Source organism: Gymnoscopelus microlampas (assembly GCF_963454915.1).
Source record: "Gymnoscopelus microlampas genome assembly, chromosome: 6".
Lineage (NCBI taxonomy): Eukaryota > Metazoa > Chordata > Actinopteri > Myctophiformes > Myctophidae > Gymnoscopelus > Gymnoscopelus microlampas.
This window is the reverse complement of record NC_139943.1, coordinates 2,424,920-2,449,708: the sequence shown is the minus strand read 5'-3', so window position 1 is coordinate 2,449,708 and position 24,789 is coordinate 2,424,920. Positions and strand designations below refer to the sequence as shown.

Genomic DNA, 24,789 nt, shown 5'->3' with positions numbered 1-24,789 from the left:
AAAACCACTCCTTGGGCTAAAAACGGCCATAGCCATGTATACTTTTTTGTGTAAAAAGCCCATTGAGATTGGGCCGATGTGTTACTAGACACCTTTACAAACACATTGGTGAAGATTTTTTTTGGTAAGGAATTTATTCCAAGACTTTTTTAATATCCCCTGACTATATAAATTTTAAAGCGAACAACACAACTCAAATCTTTGCTTCTGGGGGTCCTTGGAATAAAATATTTTACAAATGTTCGCTTTAAAACATATAATCAAAGATTTGCACAAATCCTCATGATTTTTCAAAAATAGCAGATCTACAAGCTCAAGCGCCATTGAATGGGTTAATGGCACTTGATCCTCCAGCGTAACATACCAATCAGATGTGTGATGGTTTAGTTCAGTGTGTCAGTGAGTGAGAACCTGTGAGCTGTGAGGACATTGCACATGGGCCTCCAACTAATTGGCAAAACACTAAGATTGTAATGATAATTACATTAATATTAAAAATCACACCCTATGTGAAGGAAGCGGTGCCTTTGATGAGCCCCGTATTGATGTTGTCATCAATATTTGTTTATAGCCCAGCCAATAAGAATGTCCGACAGCCGGACACACGGACACACAGACAAAGTCAGATATAGAGCGGTTGGCACCGCTAAAAATATATATAAAAAAGGTTGAAGATATGCAGGCATATTGTGCAAGGTGCCAGACAGTTACACGTTACACAAGACGAGCATTAAGTCATTAAAGGGATATTTCACTTTAATGACGAGCCGTTCAGTCGGACGGTTCTCGACATAATGCGAAGTACAGATGTTGGCAAAACAGACAATCTACAAACTTACATGTACTGTAGATCATTGCTTCTCAAAGTGGGGTCCAGGGACCCCCAGGGGCCCTTGAGGGAGTTCCAGGGGGTCCCCAGCTAAATGATAGTTAGGATAGTTAAGATCCAAATGGACCCTTATGGGTCTGTAACTCTGAGAGTGTACAAATGGAACCAGATGGATCCTAACGGGTCCATTTGGTTCCATTTGCACACTCAGTACAAATGGAACAGTTAAGTTAACATTGATTTTACAATATAAATTGGGGTCCCAGAGATAGAAATGCCATTAAATGGGGGTCCGTAGCCCTAATGCATGTCAAACTGAGGGTCCTTGAAATAAAATATAGTTGAGAATCACTGCTAGAGCTGTAAAAATCTTCTCTTATGGGGGGCCTTGGAAAATCTTTTCAAATGGGGGTCCGCAGGCTAATAAGTGTCAAGTTGGGGATCCTTGACATGGAAAAGTTTGAGAACCACAGGTGTAGTGTCACCATTATCATAGCACTTAGAGGCTAGTAGTCTATGATGTCAGTACTATGACATCATATCAGGGATCTCCACATATGGGGATGTGGTGGGTCCTCGTTTACCAGGCTAGGTCCTCATTGCGAAGGACAAACAATTGCAGATCTACAAACGTGCACTGTAGATCGTCTATCTTCGGCCCACTGTTCAACTGTCCAACTGTTCTGTCCTGTCCTGTCCTGCAGCAACGAGCAGTGCTCTGACGAGGAAGGGGAGGAGGGGGAGGAGACAGCGGCGGATGCAGAGATCGACCCACCCTCTGTACGCTCCGAACCATTAGCCGCGGAACCATCTATAGAACCAGGTAGGTTTTTTTTAAATGCAATTTATTAGGTTCAAGCCACAGTGCATCATGTATCAGAATCAATTCTGCTCAGACAGAACCTAATTTTTGTGACATTTATTCATTCAGAACCCTCAACAATACCGAAACACAAACAAAGAAAAAACACTACAAAACTAAAACACAAAAACTAAAAATAAAGAAAACATAACACCAAAGGTACAGGGTCCAACACACCTCACATTGACAACAGAGTACTCAACCTGTGGAACTTTTAAACTTTACTGTGATTTTAACCCATTTAGACCTGAGGCCGATTCTAAAAACGCCTTCTAAATCCTGACCTCAAGTAAATGACAACAAATATATGTTGCTATATACTGTACATAGCAACAAGAACCCAAAAGGAGTTCCCGTCATGAAAGGTATAGTTACAAATAGGGGTTCCAGTTCCCGCCCAAAATGGCTTAAGAAATTAAGGAAACAAATCCATGCTGATCAATGTGACACATCAGCGTTTTCAGGTTCCGGTACACACAGTATTGGACCAGGAGTCATCAATGTGTCCGTGGCAAAGACCTGGCCTTGTCCGGGAGGAATTCTACATTTTATTTTAACACAACACCAGTTGTTCTTATTTTGATCATAAGACCCAATTACTGAATGTCAGTTTGCAGGTTCTCTTCAGAATATGCATGACACTGATTTAATGTGACACTGTGGCACATTAAAGGTAGGGTAAGTGATTTTCTTTGGTTAAAATAAGCGTTAATAGCTCTATATTCTGATAGTACTCATTGCTATAGAATGTTTGTTCAGTAAAAGGAGTCTCCTTGTCTCTCCAGCTCTTTATAAAACAGAAAACGCATTTTCGTTTTAGTTTCAGTTTCATTTCCAATTGTATCCAATCAGGACAGAGAACTCAATCAGGATATAGATTAAACAAGTGAAATTGGAAGTGATGACACTAAGAAATGAGCAGGCAAAATTGGAACTGGAACACTATATAAATTAAGCTTAAAAATGGGCACTTTCTCCTGATTGGCTGAGATTTTGACACCTACTTGAAAATGTATTTTCTGTTTATTAAAGAGCTGGAGAGACGGGGAGACTCCTGTTACTGAACAAACACTCTATAGCAATGATTACTATCACAATATAGTGCTTTAACCTTTTAACAAAATACTTTTTGTTTTAACCAAAAAAAAACACTTACCCTACCTTTAAGGAGTCCACTAGTGGTTCTCAAACACTTTATTTTGAAGGACCACCACAACTCTGAGAGTGTACAAATGGAACCAAATGGACCCGTGAGGGTCCATTTGGTTCCATTTGTACCCTCTCAGAGTTACAGACCTGTAATTTAGGGGGGGTAGCTCTTTGTGTGTGTCCACTCATTTTGTACGTCCATGGCAAAAATAAGACTTTAGACAAAAATGTCCACCACAAGCCAGCATGGAGATGACCCCTGCATTGGACGGATTATTGTGTGGGTAAAACATAGTCTGGTAAACCCTCCCTCCAGAAATCTCATTTCCATTTGATTTCAGGAGTGAGTCTGGCCTGATCGCCCATTCTGCAATATTGGCTGTGGGCTGGAGTTGGGCGGGAGTAATACCGTTGACCGACAACTCCTTCAGCCAATGATCATTGTTCCCCTTCAGCCAATCAGCAGTGCATTTTTACCACCTCCAGACTAATGTGACGCAACGGGACTTTTGAGACGGCCATGCCCAAAATAGGTTGCCTTATTGGGATACATGCGTGTCACTGCCCGCCCCTGCCGGTTCTCTGAATTTTTATTTTTAAATAGGCTCTGTCATGATTAATGGACCACATATATGAAGTTAAACAACTAAATTCTATCCAAATGATATCTTAAAAGTAAATTCCGTGCCTCAAAAAAGAAGTTTGAGAGTGTTTTAAAACCGAAAGTAAAACGTTTAACTGCCCACAGAAACAATGGCGGAGCGTTCCATTTTTGTCGGCTGCACTCAGGCTGCACTCGTTCCCATTCGGGCTCACTCGAACTCGCCACCTGATTGGCCAACTGTCGCTGTCAATCACAGAACGATGAGCGACACCGCTGATAGGCTCGTCCATTTGGTGAAGGGGCTAGAAACGCCCAGACAAGCCTTCGGGCCAGACTCCTTCCTGAAATCAAATGGAAATGAGATTTCTGGAGGGAGGGTTTACCAGGCTAGGTAAAACAGGCTCTCTTCTCACATCCCTCTTGTCTTTCTCACCCTCTAATGTCTCTAAAGAACACGTAGATCAGCAGGAGGAGGAGGAGGCGGCAGAGCCACAGACAACCTCCCCTGATCCTGAGGACCAGACCAGAGGCTCTGATCAGGACCCAGAAGCAGAGCCAGGTCCTGAGACAGAGGCTGACCCTGAGCCAGTAGTGACCCATCAGCCGCAGAAAGCAGAGGAGGACACTGATGCTGCTGCTGCTGCTGCTAAAGTAAGCTCTTACCTCAGCATGCTGACGGTCAGTGGTGGAAAAAAAAGTACTCAATTGCTTTACTGAAGTGAAAGTATCAATACTGCAATGTAGAAATACTCCGTTACAAGTAAAGGTCCCGGAATTCAAAATTTACTTGAGTAAAAGTACAAAAGTATTGGCATCAAAATGCACTTAAAGTACCAAAAGTAGAAAGTACTCAGTATGCAGAATGTCCCATTTCGAGTTTTCAAATGTATAAAAATCTTTTGAAAATAGCAGATCTACAAGCCCACAATGCGTCGCATCGCGACGCATTGTGGGCTTGTAGATCTGCTATTTTCAAATGGCCGAAATGTATACAGAGCTGAAGTGGTTAAGTGGTTTTGTAATAATAATCAATCGACAAATTAACTTGTAACTAAGGTTTTCAGATAAATGTAGTCGAGTAAAAGTACAATATTTGGATCTGAGATGTAGTGGAGTAGAAGTAAAAAGTACAGAAAATTGGGAATTCTCAAGACACATTACATTAGATTACAGTCATTTAGCAGACGCTTTTATCCAAAGCGACTTACAATAAGTGTATTCAACATAGGTAGGGAACGAAAACTACTAATCACCAGAAGTTTTAAGTGCATTTCCTGCAAAAACAACACACAACTGAAGCACCGCTTCCTTCACACCCTGTGTGAAGGAAGCGGTGCCTTTGATGAGCCCCGTATTGATGTTGTCATCAATATTTGTTTATGGGACAGACACACACCCGGACAGACACACGGACACCCGGACACACGGACACACAGACAAAGTCAGATATGGAGCGGTTGGCACCGCTAAAAATACTTCAAAATTAAGTACAGTACTTGAGTAAATGTACTTTAGTGTGAGAAGACAGTCATTTCCATTTGATTAAACATTTGTATTAATATTTAACATGAATGATAGATTTGTACTTAGTTGTGTGCCTGTATTGTGCGCCGAAAATAGCATATCTACGGGGTAATGTCTGCATTCCGACATCTCACTACTCTGACTAGTGGCTTCCGCGTGCGGTTAGGGTTAGGTATAGGGTTAGTTAACGTCGGAAAGGCGACATGTCGGAAAGGCGACATGTAACCTATATATACAAGTGTTGTGAGCTTGTAGTTCACCTTCTGTTTGTTTGTTGTTCTTTGTAGGGAGACGAGCGTCCAGGGGAAGCCAGTTGTGGTATGTAGGCTACTGTACAAATACTAATAACTGACCATTACCTGGTTTTGTCCTTTTGACTTCTTTCTCCTTCTGCTTCTTTATTGACAAAAACTAATTAAGTTTTCTTTTTCCCCCCATTAGTACGTTTTTCATGTCTCTGTCTGTACTAGTAATCTGTAGACCAGTGGTTCTTTTTCATCTCAAGGACTCCAAAATTGATGTGAAATTTTACCGCAGACCCCCATTTGAAAAGCTGTCTGTCTGTCTGTCTGTCTGTCTGTCTGTCTGTCTGACTGACTGACTGACTGACTGTCTGTCTGTCTGTCTGTCTGTCTGTCTGTCTGTCTGTCTGTCTGTCTGTCTGTCTGTCTGTCTGTCTGTCTGTCTGTCTGTCTGTCTGACTGACTGACTGACTGACTGTCTGTCTGTCTGTCTGTCTGTCTGTCTGTCTGTCTGTCTGTCTGTCTGTCTGTCTGTCTGTCTGTCTGTCTGTCTGTCTGTCTGTCTGTCTGTCTGACTGACTGTCTGTCTGACAGCAGCCTGTTTGCAGCCATCCTTCACCACCCTGTCCCCCTGTCTCCCCCGTAGCCCTCGCCAGCTGCGATGTGCTTAAGAGCTGCCTGATGCGCATCCCGCACGCCTCCGACTGCCTCGGCAACATAAACGCCTTCTTCAAAGAGAACGGGATCACACCTCCTAAAGTCTCTGACGTCACCAAGCGCTTGCCCTCCCTGCCGCCCGAGCTCCGCGCCGAGCTCTCCAACATCAGACTCACCCAGGTCCCGCTCAACATCGCCCAGACGCTCGGCGACCTTTTCTCCTCCGCCGCCGCTGCCGCTTCCGCTACCGTTTCCGAAAGAGCGGCTCCGAGCGGCCCCGGCCTTTCCTCCTCGTCCCCCTCCTCCGCCTCCCCCTCTTCCGAAGGAGAGGTTCCGAGCGGCCCCGACCCTTCCTCGTCGCCCTCCGCTTCCGAAGGAGCGTCCGCGAGCGGTTCCAGGCAGATCCTGGGCGTTTCGTTGCCCTCTCGGTTGTCCAGTCTGCCCCTGAGCCTGTCCTCCATCCCCCAGAGCCTCTTCTCCATCCCCCAGAGCCTCTTCTCCATCCCCCAGAAGCTCTCTCAGATTCCCAGCCAAACGAATCGGGCGTACCTCAACATCCAGAACCGCCTGAACAGCCTCAAGCCCCAAGATGCCTAAAAAACAACAACAACAACAACAACAACAACAACAACAACAAAAACTCAACCACAGCGCCAGCCAGCAGGATGTAGAACTCAACCGGCTAGTGCGACACTCCCCCCTGCCGCCTCCCCCCCACCACCCCCACCCTCTCCGCCATTCCCGCTCCCCTTCGCCGTCCTCTCCGGGCGGCAGCATGCTGGAGCTTCCCAACGTGCCCTCCTACCCCCGCCTGCCGCCCATCGCCAGCCCGCCCGCCCCGCTGCTGCAGCAGCAGCTGTCTGGTCACCTCAACCCCGCCTTCTACATCGAGGATGACCCAGACATTTCATTGCCACCTGCAGGTGAACTAGGGGTGCAGCACTTAATCCAACTAATCAACTAGTTGGATTAAGTGTGTTTGCAGCTTGTGCTTGTGCTTGTGCTTGTGCTTGTGCTTGTGCGCATGTTTATGCTGCTTTGAAATAACCCAATAGGCTATACACACAGCGGCCATATTGGAAAGAAATTGGGCCTCTTCCTTACTTCCTTCACAGGTCTCACCAATTATAGTAATGAAGGCTCTGTTCCATTTAGTGTAGCACAGTGGTTCTCAAACCTTTTAATTTCAAGGACCCCCATAACTCTTGGGAGTGTACTGCAAGTAGAACCAAATGGGTTACGGGTTCATTTGGTTCCATTTGTACACTCTCAGAGTTACAGACCTGTAAGTGTAAGGGTCCGTTTGGAACCCCCTCAAGGAACCATTGAGGGACCCTGGACCACACTTTGAGACCCACTGGTGTAGCAGAGTGTTTCCAGTGAGCCAACATGCAACAATATCAACACCCTGACTCTGTTTGACCAGAATGGAACAGAGCCTTCATTAGTATCATAGGTTACACCTATGAAGCAAGTAAGGAAGAGGCCCAATTTCTTTCCAATAATGGCTGCTCTGCATAGAGCCTATTAACAGCCTCACTTTGGGTCAGTATCTCCCCAAATGACAGACGTTTAGTTGGTTTTCTAGTCGGATCGTGTCTCGTGATTGTTTTTGCTCTGTCACTGTGGTTTATGTTTTTGCCTGTTTTTGCCACTGTGAGATTATGTTGTGTTGTTTGTGTGTGTGTGTGTGTGTGTGTGTGTGTGTGTGTGTGTGTGTGTGTGTGTGTGTGTGTGTGTGTGTGTGTGTGTGTGTGTGTGTGTGTGTGTGCGCGCGCGTCCTAGCCTGGTCAACCCTCCCTCCGGGAATCTCATTTCCATTTCATTCCAGGAGTGAGTCTGGCCTGATCGCCCATTCTGCAATATTGGCTGTGGGCTGGAGTTGGGCGGGAGTAATACCGTTGACTGTTCTATCCAAACGATATCTTAAAAGTAAATTCCGTGCCTCAAAAAAAGAAGTTTGAGAGCGTTTTAAAACCGAAGATAAGAGGTGAAGCCACTCGCACAAACAACGATGGCTGCCGTTCGTCTTTTGTCGGCTGCACTAAGGCTGCACTCGGCTTCATTCGGGCTCACGCGAACTCGCCACCTGATTGGCCAACTGTCGCTGTCAATCACAAAACGATGAGCGACGACGCTGATAGGCTCGGTTAGTTGGTAATGCGCTAGAAACCCCCACAATGGGCGATCAGGCCAGACTCACTCCTGGAATCAAATGGAAATGAGATTTCCAGAGGGAGGGTTTACCAGGCTGCGTGTGTCCATTCATGTCATCTCATGGTGAGTACATGAAGGTACAGGAACAGTTACATGTATTTCTTGTCTTAACTCTCAACCCCCCCATCCAGAGAGCCTCCGTCCTGCCGTCAACGTAGAGGATGTGGACTCCAACCACAAGAGGGCAGCGCAGATCCTCACCCCCCAGGACCCCACGCCCAACACCCTGACCGTCCCCGTACCCCCGAAAGGAGGACGCCACAGGTGAGGGGACAGCATCATGTGATATAAACGTAGACGGCTCATTGGCCCGCTGCTGATCATTGGAGCGATACATCATCGCGGCCGAAATATTTTGTGGGGGGAGCCGTGCCTCCTAATGCAGGGGTCTTCAACAGGGGGTCCGGGACCCCTAGGGGGTCCTCAGAGTTACTACAGGGGGTCTGCCAAATCTTTGTGATATGATTTTTTTGTACATGACCCACTTGAACCATAGCATCTCTTTTCTGAGGAGAACTTTAGCCAAAAATAGCAGATCTACAAGCTCACAACGCCTCGCAGCGCGAGGCGTTGTGAGCTTGTAGATCGAGTATAGAGTTATAGGTGTAGAGGGAAAAAAGAGCAGCAAACGTTTTTTCTGAAACACAATATTATACAATATAGAGGGGGTCCCTGCTTCATCTCGCTCTCAGCTAGGGGGTCCTTGGCCTGAAAACGTTGAAGACCCCTGTCCTAATGCATGTGTGCCTCATGTATGTCTGTAGAAGCAGGATGTCTCTCCACTATTAAAACGTTCATAACTCATAATTAATATACGTATGTCATCGGTAGAGACCTAGGTGTGAGGGCTGGGCCCAAACCTCTAGTTTATTAATATATAAGCCCCACGTTGAATTGGGTTCCACGTTTTCTTTTCATTCATTCAAAGTGTCTTCTAATATTTTTGTGTGTCTGTCTCTCTCTCTCTCTCTCTCTCTCCTGGCATGTGTGATGTCTGCAGTAAAACAACAGAGAAAGAGTAAGACATGTGCATGGATGACATGTACATTAATGGATGTCTAATGGTCTGCAGTGTACTGTACTGTACGCTTCACAGTACACCTCTATAATTCACTATCAGTGGTTCTCATTCCATGTCAAGGACAGATGTACAAGCTTGTGAGCTTGTAGGTCAGCTATTTGCAAATAGCCGATGTACAGTAGGCCTACTGTATATAGGGTTAAACTGGTCTTGATATTATATTAGGTCATTTTGCTGGGGACCCCAGACCCCACTTTGAGAACCACTAATTTACAGTACATACAGTTTGGTCAATTCTACAGTAGTGTCACTGTTTTCAGATGTGAGGAGATATTATGTACGTACAGAGTCTCCTCTGGTGTCAAAATGAATGGCTTCATTGCAAAAAAAAAGAAAAGAACGCACAATATATAATAATACAATAATACATATAAATCTCAGGTACTAGTTGTACATTTTGGCATCTTGTATTGAAACCCTTCAAGTCGTTGACCTTTGTTTGGTTATTGCTTTGTGAACCTATAGGCCAGTGTGTCCCAAACATAGGGATATATGTTTGACATTTATATTATTTATATATGTAGATTATTTCTATTTTCAATACTTTTTTTTACCCAAAGATTTTAAGGAATAACATAAAATAATATATATATTAAAATCAATCTGAAAAAAATAATTAAGTGATTAATTCATAATGTATTTGTGTATGTTTGTTATCACGGGAAGACACCAACCTTTTGGGAAACACTGCCCTAGACTAGAGTCTTCATTTTCTTGTGTCCATCTGCTGCCCTCTACTGTCAGTGTTGTTGCTCTGCAGCCTGTGTCGTAGTGCATGCAGTGTCCTGGTTTCAGTTTTCCAAATATTATGTTGTCTGTCTTCTGCAGAAAAGTTGACTTTCACAGTTTTGTAAATTGGTAGGATGGTTAGACTGTGCGCGTTTGCGGCCAAATGCAAACACTAACGATCACTAGATCCTTAGACAGAAGACATGCTTGGTTGCGTGGTCATGAGACATTGTCTATATGTTAAGATGCAAGTTCACTGTGAAAGAGATGCCAGAAATGTTGCAGCAAGTGATTAAAACGTTTAGTTTTCTTCATTGAGCAAGTGAAGAGGTATTTTTTATACATTGAGAGAGAAAAAAGCCCAAACTGTGAAGAGTTTCTGCAGAAAACAAATATTTATTTTCAAAATTGTATGAATGTAACTTGTGTTGTAACTTGTGTTGTAACTTGTGTTGTGATGTGTTGTAACTTGTGTTGTGCTGTGCTGTGTTGTGCTGTGTTGTGTTGTGTTGTGTTGTGTTGTGCTGTGTTGTGTTGTGTTGTGTTGTATGGTGCATTGTACAGTACAGTATGTATGAGCTGTGTACAGGTGCTGTGCTGTTGGCTTTTACCTGGCTTTTATAATTGGCATCTTTTTACTGCTATGTCGATGTCACTATAATGTAGTTTATAGTGAATTTCAATAAAGACATGAGAGATGATCTTATATGTGTATAGTCACTGTGTTACGTAGCTGTTGTAGAATAGTGTAGGTGATTGAACCTCACAAGTGTCTTCTACTACCCCCCCCCCCCCTCTCTCTCTCTCTCTCTTGCATACACAATCTCAAAACCCAAACTCACACTGGATGGAAGGAAGCATAGGTCTATCCGGATGAGGATGTAAGATATCCAACCAATAATAATAGCTGATCCCGTATCTATCCATCCATCCATCCCTCAAATCAAGCAGTGATCAATCACTCCATCCATCCATATGGATCTATGCATGACCCAGTGAATCGTGGCAGACTGTGTGAACCCATGCATTGTGCAGAATATGTGCATGTGTGTCATTAGTCATAAATAATCCATTTGAACCCATTCATTCCGGGAAAGAATCTGTGTCATTTTTAGATTTCTTTGGCTATTTTGTTTTTATCGTGAAAATGTGTGCAAATCTTTGCATATATATATATATTCTTTTTTTTAAAGCGAACATTTGTAACTCAAATCTTTGCTTCTGGGGGGTCCCAGGAACTATATATTTTGAGATGGAGGTCCGCATTTTGGGGGTCCTTGACATGAAAAAAGTTTGAGACAACATACAGTACGTTTTTTCCCAAAAAACTCTTCGGATTTAGAAAACATGTAGAATCCCCCAGAAGCAAAGATTTGAGTTAATAATTTTCGCTTTAAAAAAATATATATATTCAAAGATTTGCACACATGTTCACACGATTTTTCAAATTAAATAGCAGATCTACAAGCTCGTAGGTACGAGCTTGTAGATCTGCTATTTTTGAATAGCCAAAGTATAAAATAATGGTTAAAGTGGTTAAAATTTCATCTGCACAGCACTCTCATGATCAACAGTCAACTTGCACGTCTTTCATCCGTCTGCATCCGTCACGTAAAAACATCTTTCACAGAAATAACTTGTCTCTGTTGGTTTTATAAATATTGAACCAATGAAAGTATTATAAGTGTGATATTATTGTGTATGTGATGTTATTATTGTGTGTGTGATGTTGGCAGTTGGAGGCGACATTCTCAAAGTGAAGATGATGATGATGATGAAGGAGGAGGAGGCCCTGTCAGAGCGTGGCCCAGCCAGACCAGCCTTCACAGCACAGACGACATGTGAGCGCACGCACCTACACACACATGCTCCCATGCAAGCACCCACGCACGCACACACACACACACACACACACACACACACACACACACACACACACACACACACACACACACACACACACACACACACACACACACACACACACACCCCCACGCACGCACACACGCACACACCCATGCACGCACGCACGCACACACACATGCTCCCACGCACGCACACACACACACAGATGCTTCCACGCACGCACCCGCGCACGCACGCACGCACACACGTGCTCCCATGCATGCACGCATGCACACACTCAAGTACGCACACATGCACACACTCACACATGCACACACACATGCTGGAGCATTTCCAACTCAAGTATGCACACACGCACGCAGGCACATAATATGGGCATAATGCACATACTATTATGCACAGTTTGCACACACACACACACACACACACACACACACACACACACACGCATGCACACATCGCTTCAAAGCTGTGGCATCATTTGTCCATGTGGTCACACAGCATTGTTGTCTTCTTGCTCCCAGTTTGAAAGAGCGTCCGGCGTCTGCGGCCAGTCAGACCAGTGCGGTGGTCAACGAGCGTCTTCAGGAGCTGGTCAAGATGTTCAAGGAGCGAACGGAGAAAGCCAAGGAGAAGCTCATAGAGCTGGACAGCTCCGATGACGACAGCGTGGACGCCTGTGAGTGACACACACATTGTGGATACGAGCCTGTACGTTTACACAAATGTAGAACAGCGGTTCCAACCGTGTGAGGATCAGAGCCCAGTGGGACATCTGTAAAGTGTTTGCGTGGATCACGTGCATTCTCAGAGCATGTTTATTTTAATGATCAATGAGTCGTGTTCGGGATTGTATGCCGCATGCACCCACTTAAGTAACTAACCACTAAAGTACTATTTTATACTTTCGCTGTTCAAAAATAGCCGATCTACAAGCTCACAATGCATTGCAATACAGTACGACACATTGTGAGTTTGTAGAGCAGCTATTGAAAAAAAAAAGAAGAGGGACAGAATATTTTGTACTGTTAATATATTGTGATGCCAAAACTGTGTAACTTTTGCTCAAGTCAAACTTTGCAGAGTATTTGTATATCGTCATGCTATTGTTACTTTTACTTAAAGTCGTATTAGGCTAGTCCAAAAATATATATTTTTAGCAGCCTCTGCTCGTCATTACCGTCACTGCAGGTCGTTCATGTATTCCTTCGTTACCCAGAATTCCATTCGTTTTCACCGGAAGACGGAAGCGTTTCAAAAAGCGTTCTTTTAATTGTCTTATACTATCTGTGGATTTTTCTCTTAGCCAGTGGAGCTTTAGTTACCGTGAGCTGTGTTTTCTTTTGCTGCTGTTTTTCCATCTTCAAATCCTATATGTCTTAAAAACAGCATGAGATTCCTTTTTGTTATTAGCGCTGTAGTTCCTGGCCAAACAGGAAACCGGTGAATTTCAAGTTTTCGTTTTCCGGCCGGTAGACGTCATTTTTCGCGGGAATGACTACCCTAGCCACCGTTTCAATAGAAAATAGTTTATAAAAGGCTTTCGGGGGTGAAATTCATGGAGTGGGTGTTGTGAAACATTTGCCACACAAGATATAGAAAGATATACAATTTAACTTTAGTTTTTTTTTTAAAGGGTCTACACCATGAATTTTTACTTTTTCTTCATTTTTGTGTGTTTTTGGTCTCCCCCACCTCTCTTCTGTTCCAAAAAATACCCGACTTCGAGCATGCAGGCTTTCATAGGCTATCTATATTTTTTATGTAAATTGGTCTGAAAACAGTCCGTCAGATTTGTTCCCCCTGCCTACGTCACGTCTGGGAACAATTCCTCCCGTTTTTCCAACCGAAAAAAAAAAAAAAAAAGAATCTTTTAAAAAAAAAAAAAAAATCTTATTTTTTCCTTTTTTTTTTTTTTACTTTTTCCACACAGAACCAGGAGATAACATGCATACAAACTGGCTCAATAGCGCCCCGTGCCAAACAGGACAATGTGGTATTGCAGGTGAAAGTGCTTTATAAGCCAGAGAGAAGTTAGTTGGAATGAGTATATCTGAGGCTTCATTTAGGCTCAAGCCTTTTGAAAAACGTTTGAGGGACATAAACAATATGATATTAAATATTATTATTATTTTTTAAATTCATGGTGTAGACCGTTTAAGAGTTACCTACAGTAGTACTTTAAGTAAAGTTCTTCTTCCAAAACGGATGAGAGTCAGGCTGTTCTGACCTCTCACCTTCTCCTGTGACCTTCAGCGCCTCCTCAGGCACCAGCCCCGCCCCCTGGTCCCGGCGAGCAGAAGGAGAGCCGGGCGGGAGCGTCAAGAGGAGGAAGACGAGGAAGGGGAGGAAGAGGAGGAGGAGGGGTACCGGATGAGGAGGAAGCGGCGGAGGAGGAGGAGGAACAGTCTCGGTGCTCCTGCAAGGTGAAAGCTCCTCGGTGGATACGAGCCCTTATGCAGTACCGCTTCCCCGCCAGCATCGACCCTTTTACCAGTGAGAACCCTGCCTGCCTGCATGCCCCCCGTTTAGAACCTCATACGTTAGAGCAGGGGGTCTTCAATGTGTTCCAAGGACCCCCTGTAGCTGAGAGAGAGAGATGAAGCAGGGACCCCCTCTCTGTAAAGTCTGCTCTTTTTACCCTCTACAGTCTACACCTATAGCTCTTTAGCCAAAAAAAATAGCAGATCTACAAGCTCACAACGCCTCGCGCTGCGAGGCGTTGTGAGCTTGTAGATCTGCTATTTTTGGCGACAGTTCTCCTCAGAAAAGGGGATGCTAGGGTTCAAGTGGTTAATGTAAAAAAAAAAAATCATAGCACACAAAGATTTGGCGGACCCCCTGTAGTAACTCTGAGGACCCCCTAGGGGTCCCGGACCCCCTGTTGAAGACCCCTGCATTAAAGGGATAGTTCTCCCAAAAAATACTTTTTTTCTATCGATTCGCCATGTCTCCATGGGGTGCCATCCATGGAGACGTGAATTCATGGATCTTTTTTTTGTTTTTGTCTCATTCCTAAGCCAATAATTTGATGACCAGCGGACCGGTAGGCAGTGGTTCCGGTAGGAGACACAAAGGAGACTCTTTGTGTCTCCTACCGGAACCGCTGGCGGTCATCAATTTATTGTCTTAGGAATGAGACAAAAACAAAAAAATATCCATGAATTCACGTGTCCATGGGGTGACTAATCCATAGAGAAAAAGTCATTTTGGGGGTGAACTACCCCTTTAAGCTTAACGCTGCTTGCCTATTAACACAGCAGAGTGAAACGTTGTTTATCCAAACCCAGTGGTGGAAAGAGTACTCAAATGCTTTACTTAAGTAAAAGTATCAATACTGCATTATAGAAATTGAAGAAAGTACTAAATACTGAATTAAGCAACTTAGAAACTGTCCGGGCTCCAAAAAGCCTGAGTAGACGATAAAATATCCTTTTAACTGTACAGTACAGTAGTCCTGGGTTTCCACCCGTTTCCTGTTCCGGTTCAGTTTCCTGTAGCTTCATTTGATTGGCTCAGCAGCAGATTTGAATCAGTAACACATTTGGATTGGATTGGGTTTGGATAAATAAGGAGGATCTACTCTGTGCTTTGAACGAATCAGATCCTAGACATCTGCCATCCATTCCCATTTGTCCCTCCTTTGCTGCCATCTCTCTCTCTCTCTCTCTCTCTCTCTCTCTCTCTCTCTCTCTCTCTCTCTCTCTCTCTCTCTCTCTCTCTCTCTCTCTCTCTCTCTCTCTCAATTCAAAGGGGCTTTATTGGCATGAGAAAACAATCAAAACTAAATAATGTTCAATTAAAAGGGCATAAAGAAATGTGTAAACAGAGCTGTTACATTGTAACTTAGAAATAACTGTTAGGAAACCATAAGGATTGTGCATTTGCTGTCAGAGATCACTAGGTGTAGACAGACAGTGCAGAAATACACGTGATTAGTAGTTCTTTAAGGTGGTTGTATATTAGACACCCTTCTCTCTCTCTCTCTCTCTCTCTCTCTCTCTCTCTCTCTCTCTCTCTCTCTCTCTCTCTCTCTCTCTCATCCTCCATTCCTATCTTTCAACCCCATTACCAGATAAAAAAATGTTAACGTTGAATCGCAACAAAATAAAAGTGATTGAGTCTGTCTGTGGGGTTTCTAGATATTTAACCATTAACAGAGCTTGAGACGAGAATGACTGCATCGGATCTGTTCTTTTTTGTCCATTTCCGGAAAAGTAAAGCACATCCAGAACAAGCTATGTCCACCAGACAGACTATGATATGCAATGTTTGTTTTCTGGGTTTCTTCATGTTTCTCCAGAAACACACAATACTTGTGTTTTCGCAGATCTAAGCTATGCGTTGTGGCTGTATTTCTCTCCACTTGCAGATCTAATATACTGTATATGCTGTGCACTGTGTTGATTTTGTCGACTAAAACTATGACGGAAAATGTTGGTCGACTACCTTTCTTCACTGACGAAAACTAAATAAAAATAAAATAAAAACTAAGCTATGATGACTAAAACTGAGATTAAATATATTGACAATTTCGTCAACAAATAAAAAACAGACTAAAATGTTAGTGAGGGAGAAGAGATCCAGTACTAAAAGACATGTGTTTGGTTGCAATCTGAAAATAGCCGATCTACAAGCTCAGCGACGCGTTGTGAGCTTGTAGATCAGCATGCAACCAAGTGTAAAATCATCAAGGCACCGCCAAAATACATTTTAGTCGACTAAATCAACTGTAGTTTTAGTCGACTGAAATCTTATGATATTTAGTCGACTAAAACTAGACTAAAACTAAAACATTTCAGATGACTAAAATATGACTAAAACTAAATGAAATCTTATAGAGTACAGAGGTCCTGACGTCACTCGTTCATCCCCTGGTTCGTAAAGTCATTTCTCTATGGAGAATAACATTGGGTCATCTTAGAATCGTCTCATATTATAATTGTGTTCCAAAAATAAACAAACTGTCTCGGCGATATTGTCAAGGAGGAGGCTCTGTATCGTTTATGATAGTCAGTCACTCCTATTTGATACAGTCTGTTTCTGGAGAAAATGTAACTAATTTGGTGGAAGTAACATTATCGTTTTCTCACCGTCAGTTGATGCTTCATATCCATAAGAGTCAAACAATGCGTCGCATCGCGCTTGTAGATCTGCTATTTTCAAAAGATTTTAATACAATAATTTTGAAAAAAAAATGAAATGGGACATTCTGCATAATGAGCACTTTCACTTTTGGTACTTCTAAGTACATTTTGATGACATTACTTCTGTACTTTTACTCAAGTAAATTTTGAATCTCCGGACGTTTTACTTGTAACAGAGTATTTCTAAAATGCAGTATTGATGCTTTTACTTAAGTAAAACATTTGAGTACTTTTTTCCACCACTGCTACTCTTGCAGATCTGAGCTATGTGCTGTGGCTGCTGCTGGTGACTCTGGCGTGGAACTGGAACGTGTGGTTCATCCCGGTGCGCTGGGCCTTCCCCTACCAGACCCCCGACAACATCTACTACTGGCTGCTGACCGACTACGTCTGTGACCTGGTCTACATCCTGGACATCACCGTCTTCCAGCCGCGCCTGCAGTTCGTGCGGGGGGGAGACATCGTGGTGAGTGCATGGATGGACCACCGGTGGTGGTGGTGGTGGAAAAAAAAGTACTCACAGTCTTTACTTGAGTGAAAGTATCAATACTAGCAATGTAGAAATACTCTGTTACAAGTAAAAGTCCGGAATTCAAAAATGTACTTGAGTAAAAAGTATAAAAGTATTGGCATCAAAATGTATTTAAAGTACCAAAAGTAAAAGTACTCATTATGCAGAAGGTCCAATTTCAAGTTTTCAAATGTATACAAATATTTTGAAAATAGCAGATCTACAAGATCTACGATGCGTTGTGAGCTTGTAGATCGTCTATTTTCAAATGGCCGAAATGTATATAGGGCTGAAGTGGTTAATGCATGTTTTGTAATAATAATCAAAATCTAAAAAGTAACTATCTAATAAGTGTACATTAACCGTTAAAGCTGTTTCACACTTTGGTTATTCGAACACAGCCGATCTACAAGCTCAGAATGCATTGTAGATCTAGATGTGAGACTATAAAGACTTACGTCTTTATATAATCAAGAAATGTTATTGATTGATGGGGTATTTATGCATTGCATATGTATACTATACATGTATGATCATGAACTCACATGGGAGGTAAATAATCTTAAAAAACCCAATAAACAGATTTGAAAAAAAGAAAAAAAAAATGTTATTGAAATAATTGACATTGAAATAATGTCGAATCAGTTGAATATTTTTTTTTACCCTGCAGTATTTGAAGTGGCAGTTGTAACATATGATCTCTCTGGAATTAACTTCCTGATGACCTGAGATATGCTAACAACAGCCATCTTTTAAAAGTAGGCTTAAATATATCCTTAAACCAGGATGTATTTTAAACTAATACGTTGTCATATTAACTCATCCGCATGGTAAAGGATTCAGGCGGGCCTTTTCCCCACACAGCTCATGTATGTTTTGTTTGTGTTACAGTGTGAGAAAAAGGACATGAGACAACATTACATGAAAACTACACGCTTTAAGGTAAAAGAAATGAGTTTATCATTTGTCTGTCTGTCTGTCTGTCTGTCTGTCTGTCTGTCTGTCTGTCTGTCTGTCTGTCTGTCTGTCTGTCCGGCCCGTGACGACTCCTGTCATATTTTTGAAAAAATATCTGTATTACTGTTCAAGCAGACTAACAAACACATCTGTAATTAAATTGTTGATTCTGGACTTATTTTGATTTTCAGTATGTACAACTGGCTGCTGTTAATCTGTTACTTTTCAAGCAGACTGTAACAACCAAATATTTTAAGTAAATGGTTGATTCTCAACTTATTTTGTTTCCAGAGTGCATTTCCTTGTGTGACCCTCAACACAGGATTTAAGAATCCCAGGCCTAAAATAACACAGTGTCAAATTAGCTCGATTAGAGAAAAAAAACGAATAAAAAACTAAAAATGTTTTTTACATTTTTAGTTTTTTATTCGCAATGCCCCTGGCCCTCGGCTTGGTACCAGAGACATAATTTGGCCCTTGGGGAAAGGTAATTGGGGAACCCTAGTCTAATGGATGGATCTGGGTTTCAGATGGATGTGGCCAGTCTGGTTCCATTGGAGTTGTTCTACTTCAAAACTGGCATCAATCCTCTTCTTCGTTTCCCAAGACTGCTAAAGGTGAGACACTAATAACTGCCCTCTGACATTAAGAGAACCTATGATAGGTTGATGGAGGATACTTGCTAAAATGATCAGCAACAATCTTCTTTCACAACAATATCAGAAGCTCTACAAATGTGTATCTCTGCTGCCATTACTGCCTCTTCAGATCAACTCCTTCTTTGAGTTCAACGAGCGTCTAGAAGCCATCCTGACCAAAGCCTACGTCTACAGGTGAGATGCTGCTTGTCATGCTAGCTTCCGGTTTACTAGCATGAGCACCACCATGTTGTTCATCTTTTAGCTTCCATGTTGCATGTCCTTCTTGTTTCTTAAAGGGATAGTTCACACAAAAAATAACTTATTTTCTATGGATTAGTCACCCCATGGAGACTTAAATTCATGGATATTTTTGGGGAATTGTCGTTAAGCCAATAATTTGACGACCAGCAGCGGTTCCGGTAGGAGATACAAAGGAGACTCTTTGTGTCTCCTACCGGAACCGCTGGTCGTTTTGTTCTTAAAACCTATGTCCCGTTCTTCTCCCGCTGCAGAGTGATCCGTACCACCACCTACCTTCTCTACTGTCTCCATTGTAATGCCTGTCTGTTCTACTGGGGCTCTGCCTATGAAGGACTGGGCTCTACCAAGTGGGTCTATGATGGAAAGGGCAACAGGTTGGTATAGAACGCACAGTCAATAAAGCCTGCCATTCTCAACCTGTGGGTCGGGGCCCTCTGGTGGGCCGCGAGGGTATTGCAAAACACTACGGTTTTAATAATAATATGACATTAATATTAACTCACTGAGTGCCATTAACGTGTTTCACGTGTTTTTACCGCTATGGCTCAACGTGCCAATCACGTGTTTCATGTGTTTTTGAAAAATTAAAAAAAAATAAAAAATAAAAAATTGAAGAACATGTTCAGAACCCAAGATATCATCATCTGAAGATTTGCAGCTCCATCCACTCCTTGTTTAACTTAGAACTGAAAAAGGCTGTATCTCGCTTCCTAAGCACTTTTTGTTTTCTGTGAAAAAAACGCTGGCACTGGGACAACATCATTCTGAAATAATTCTGGCAATGCTGGCACTCAATGAGTTAAAACATTTATGTAAAAAAAAAAAAGTTATGGTATTTTTCCTTGAAAAGTTAGTTTTCATCGTGATAGCGATAATTAGGAACGTAAAGTATATTATGTTAGTTTCATTGATCCAAGCCGGAACACAATCTATTGATTGTTAAATGGTCAGATGGGTGGAACGCAAATGCTTTCAAGATTTCCAAGTGGGCCCTGGTACAGAAAAGGTTAAGAAGCATTGAATAAAGCTCAGCTTCTCATTGTAGCAGCTTGTGCATTTCAAGCTAGGATTCACCACACGCACGCACGCACGCACGCACGCACGCACGCACGCACACACACACACACACACACACACACACACACACACACACACACACACACACACACACACTATCTAGTGACTGAATATTGTGTGGCACCTTTAAACCTAATTTATACTGATGCCGAAATTAACAGATTTTCAAGCTAGCAGTATGTTACGATACAAGGTGTAACTTGAAGATCAGTTCTTGTCAGCGATGTGTGAAATGGACTAATTGGGCTTCTTCACAGTATCTATTGCTGTAGCTCATTGTCTGTGTTGTACCTTCAGCTACATTCTCCTTTACAGTATCTATTGCTGTAGCTCTTTGTCTGTGTTGTACCTTCAGCTACATTCTCCTTCACAGTATCTATTGCTGTAGCTCATTGTCTGTGTTGTACCTTCAGCTACATTCTCCTTCACAGTATCTATTGCTGTAGCTCATTGTCTGTGTTGTACCTTCAGCTACATTCGCTGCTACTACTTTGCGGTGAAGACCCTGATCACCATCGGAGGCCTGCCGGACCCCACCACCCTGTTTGAGATCGTCTTCCAGCTCATCAACTACTTTGTTGGAGTCTTTGCCTTCTCCATCATGATAGGACAGGTGGGTTGACGACATGGAGCGCGCCGGTGCTCACAGTCAGCTATAGTCCAATGACTGAATTCCATCAAGGTTCAAGGAGTTTTATTGTCATTCCATACAGAAGTACAGAACATAATGTGTTACTCATGTCCTTCTGGTCATGGCAGAATAAATTAAAACGACACAACTTAAACATATAATAATATCCAACTCTAACGTGCAAATAAAAGCAACATAAGGTCTCAGAGTTCACGTCTCACAGCTTTTGGAAAGAAGTTATTCTTTAACCTGATGTTTTGTGCCCTGAGTCTTGGCGTGATGTCATTGGCAGGCACATGCACACATAGACATGAAAGGGGGCTTGGGCCCCTGCCCTTTTACCCGTCGGTAAAAAATGTGCCCTCTCCAGACTAGAACAAAAAATCTATTACCCCCAAAAAAGAAGATTTCAACTGCCCCTAGCGGCCTAACGGTAAGGCCGACAGGAATGGCAGTGAATATGTTAGATGCAGCTCAAAGTGAACTTTACTCAGGTCTCTAGTTAGTCGCCGTCCGACCTTCCTAGCCCGTGTTATTAAAGAAAAACGGGCGACAATGGCCAGAACTCAATCGGCGATCGAAAATCGGCGAAAGTGGCCGTTTTCAAGATGTTTTGGCCATTATCTCTGCAACGGAAGGTCCAACCTGCTCATTTCAAAGCTTGTTGGATGAGTGACTTTAAGCACGCAATGACACATTTTCGGGTTATTTGGGTTTTCGGGCCTAAAAATATGGTAATTGTTTGGTGACCTTTTGAAATTCCAGCCCCTGCCTCTCCAAATCCCTCTGCACATCCCTGGTCATTGATCATCATTAACATGTTGATTTCAGATGCGTGACGTTGTGGGTGCGGCCACAGCGGCTCAGACCTACTACCGCACCTGTGTGGACAACACCATTAAATACATGGCCTCCTATCGCATCCCCAAAGACGTCCAGAACCGCGTCAAGACCTGGTACAACTACACCTGGCAGTCGCAAGGCATGCTGGGTAAGGACAATGGTCTGTGTGTGTGTGTGTGTGTGTGTGTGTGTGTGTGTGTGTGTGTGTGTGTGTGTGTGTGTGTGTGTGTGTGTGTGTGTGTGTGTGTGTGTGTGTGTGTGTGTGTGTGTGTGTGTGTGTGTGTGTATATGCGTGTGTGTGTGTGTGTGTGTGTGTGTGTGTGTGTGTATATGCGTGTGTGTGTGTGTATATATGCGTGTGTGTGTGTGTGTGTGTGTGTGTGTGTGTGTGTGTGTGTGTGTGTGTGTGTGTGTGTGTGTGTGTGTGTGTGTGTGTGTGTGTGTGTGTGTGTGTGTGTGTGTGTGTGTGTGTGTGTGTGTGTGTGGAGCATTAGAAAGAGATACTGAGAAGACTTCTGTCCTGCACTGTCTCTCTCTGTCTCTGTCCTCCAGATGAGCAGGAGTTGCTGACTCAGCTCCCAGATAAGATGCGTCTGGACATCGCTATAGACGTCAACTACTCCATCGTCAGCAAAGTTCCTCTGTTTCAGGTATTTGAATTGCCCAATGGTACTAATAGTTAGAATGAGTTAAATCACTGCTCCTAATAGTTAGGATGGGTTGAATGCATAGGACAAATGTTACAGTACTTTAATAAATGCACTAATGAGTTACTAATGAGTTCCATTCCTCCACTGAACTGAGACAGGCCCTAAGATCACGTTTATATGAAACATGCTTAACCACTTAAACCCCATATGGTTGACTGGAGTCCCTCAGGGCCCTACTAGTGTCTTTTTTGTTTTCTGTTATTGTGGGGAAAGCGTTCTCTGAAAATAGCTGATTGACAAGCTCACAAAGCGTCGCAGCGTGACACGTTGTGAGATTGTCGATCGGCTATTTTCTGAGAAAGCTTTCCCCTCAGTAAGGATGCTGGTGTTTAAGTGGTTAAAAAGGCTGTTCTTCTGACTACAGTAGAGCTGTTTCCTCACCCTCACATGTACTGTATATGTCTGGTGTTTGGTTGACCTGCAGGGCTGTGACAGACAGATGATCTTTGACATGCTGAAGAGCCTCCGCTCTGTCGTCTACCTGCCTGGGGATTATGTCTGCAAAAAGGTACAAATTCATATAATAATAACACAATGATTTAATAGTAACATAATAATAATAACACATTAATATAATAATAACACAATGATTTAATAATAATATAATAATAATAACACATTAATATAATAATAACACAATGATTTAATAATAATATAATAATAATAACACATTAATATAATAATAACACAATGATTTACAGCACATTTTAGTTTGAGGATGACATGATGTATTTTAACTAGGGCTGGCCGATATGGACAAAATCAAATATCACAATATTTGCCTCTAAATGCCCCTATTATTGTGACGATAATTTAAAAAAACATAATTTGAAATATAGATTGGCTATTTTTGCTATTCGCCACTCTCTTTCTCTGGCTCTATTTGTCTCATTCTCACGCACTCTCTCTGTATGTCTCTCTCTCACTCTCTTTCTCTCTATGTTTTTTATTTGATTCAGCAGAAAACAAATACAAATTAGTATTGTATGTATGTAGACAAACACCACAAATCTAAACTGATGGACAAAAAGAGTCTAGCATCTGTTACTTTGTAATGTTCTGTGTCGTGTCGTGTCGTGTTGTGTATCTACGGTGCATCTATGAGCTGTGTACAGGCGCTGTGCTGTTGGCTTTTCCCTGGCTTATATGAATGGCTGCTTTTTGCTGCTACTGTATGTGGATGTCACTATGACGTAGTTTATAGTCAATTTCAATAAAGTCATGAGAAATGATTTCTTACATGTGTATTGTCCCTATGTTACCTGTTGTAGAATAGTGTAGGTGATTGAACCTCTCAAGTGTGTGCTCTACTTTATGTATTGTACCCCCCCCCCCCCTCTCTCTCTCTCTCTCTCTCTCTCTCTCTCTCTCTCTCTCTCTTCCTCCAGGGGGAGGTGGGTAGGGAGATGTACATCATTAAAGCGGGGGAGGTCCAGGTGGTCGGCGGTCCGGACGGGAAGACAGTGTTTGTCACTCTCAGAGCGGGGTCCGTCTTCGGAGAAATCAGGTGAGCAGCTTTTACACCACGTCTAGTGTAAGAACATGTTTTACGGCACTGTTTCTCAAACTGTGGTGCACGGATCACTAGTGGTCCCATGGCATAACTACAGGCGGTCCATAGGAAAATGTTTTAAAATGTTTAAAACGTATATACAGTATAGTCCAGTGTTAGATCTTATCTTCTGTCCTCAGCAGACACTCACTCACTCACACCATGTGACTGAAGTTGGACTGACCATTATAGCGTATGTCGTTAATGTTGATCATCTCTGATTGGCAGTTTGCTGGCAGTGGGCGGAGGCAACAGGCGTACGGCCAATGTGATCGCTCATGGCTTCGCCAACCTCTTCATTCTGGACAAGAAAGACCTGAATGAGATCCTGGTGCACTACCCCGAGTCCCAGAAAATGCTCCGCAAGAGGGCCAGGTGATACACGCACGGCACGCACATGTTTGTGTTACTATATACTGGTGAGGACATAAAGGTTTTAGGAACGCATTGATTTAGATACAGAGATCTCCATATATGGGCACAAAGGGGACACAGACAGATGGGTACAACGGGTGCTCTGACAAAGTCCCTGACACTATTAGTCCAGGGGCCAAGGCAGATTTTGGTACCACCTAAGGTGGCAGTACATGTTTGGTATTTTTGTATTCCTACATGTCTCTAGTTTATATTTTGGTATGATACATCTTCCAATTCAGTAGCTTAATGACAGTAATCACTCTAAACCGGCTAATGTATCCG

At 42.8% G+C, this 24,789-nt stretch overlaps 1 protein-coding gene across 1 annotated transcript in view; it reads left to right on the top strand.

Annotated features, from left to right (window-relative positions):
- The window catches only part of LOC311047942 (uncharacterized protein), a gene marked incomplete at both ends in the record, with an annotated part of 44,876 nt that overhangs the window by 18,094 nt on the left and 1,993 nt on the right, over positions 1 to 24,789 (top strand). The window contains 20 exons of the mRNA XM_084060892.1: positions 1,534 to 1,652; positions 3,896 to 4,122; positions 5,256 to 5,286; positions 5,857 to 6,412; positions 6,519 to 6,790; positions 8,216 to 8,348; positions 11,616 to 11,735; positions 12,285 to 12,439; positions 14,017 to 14,256; positions 17,165 to 17,373; positions 18,310 to 18,360; positions 18,906 to 18,992; positions 19,144 to 19,208; positions 19,529 to 19,651; positions 20,826 to 20,967; positions 21,817 to 21,976; positions 22,381 to 22,478; positions 22,963 to 23,046; positions 23,927 to 24,045; positions 24,319 to 24,465. Coding sequence (XP_083917018.1) covers positions 1,534 to 1,652; positions 3,896 to 4,122; positions 5,256 to 5,286; positions 5,857 to 6,412; positions 6,519 to 6,790; positions 8,216 to 8,348; positions 11,616 to 11,735; positions 12,285 to 12,439; positions 14,017 to 14,256; positions 17,165 to 17,373; positions 18,310 to 18,360; positions 18,906 to 18,992; positions 19,144 to 19,208; positions 19,529 to 19,651; positions 20,826 to 20,967; positions 21,817 to 21,976; positions 22,381 to 22,478; positions 22,963 to 23,046; positions 23,927 to 24,045; positions 24,319 to 24,465 — 3,138 coding nt within the window. The remainder of the gene's footprint in view (positions 1 to 1,533; positions 1,653 to 3,895; positions 4,123 to 5,255; positions 5,287 to 5,856; positions 6,413 to 6,518; positions 6,791 to 8,215; positions 8,349 to 11,615; positions 11,736 to 12,284; positions 12,440 to 14,016; positions 14,257 to 17,164; positions 17,374 to 18,309; positions 18,361 to 18,905; positions 18,993 to 19,143; positions 19,209 to 19,528; positions 19,652 to 20,825; positions 20,968 to 21,816; positions 21,977 to 22,380; positions 22,479 to 22,962; positions 23,047 to 23,926; positions 24,046 to 24,318; positions 24,466 to 24,789) is intronic.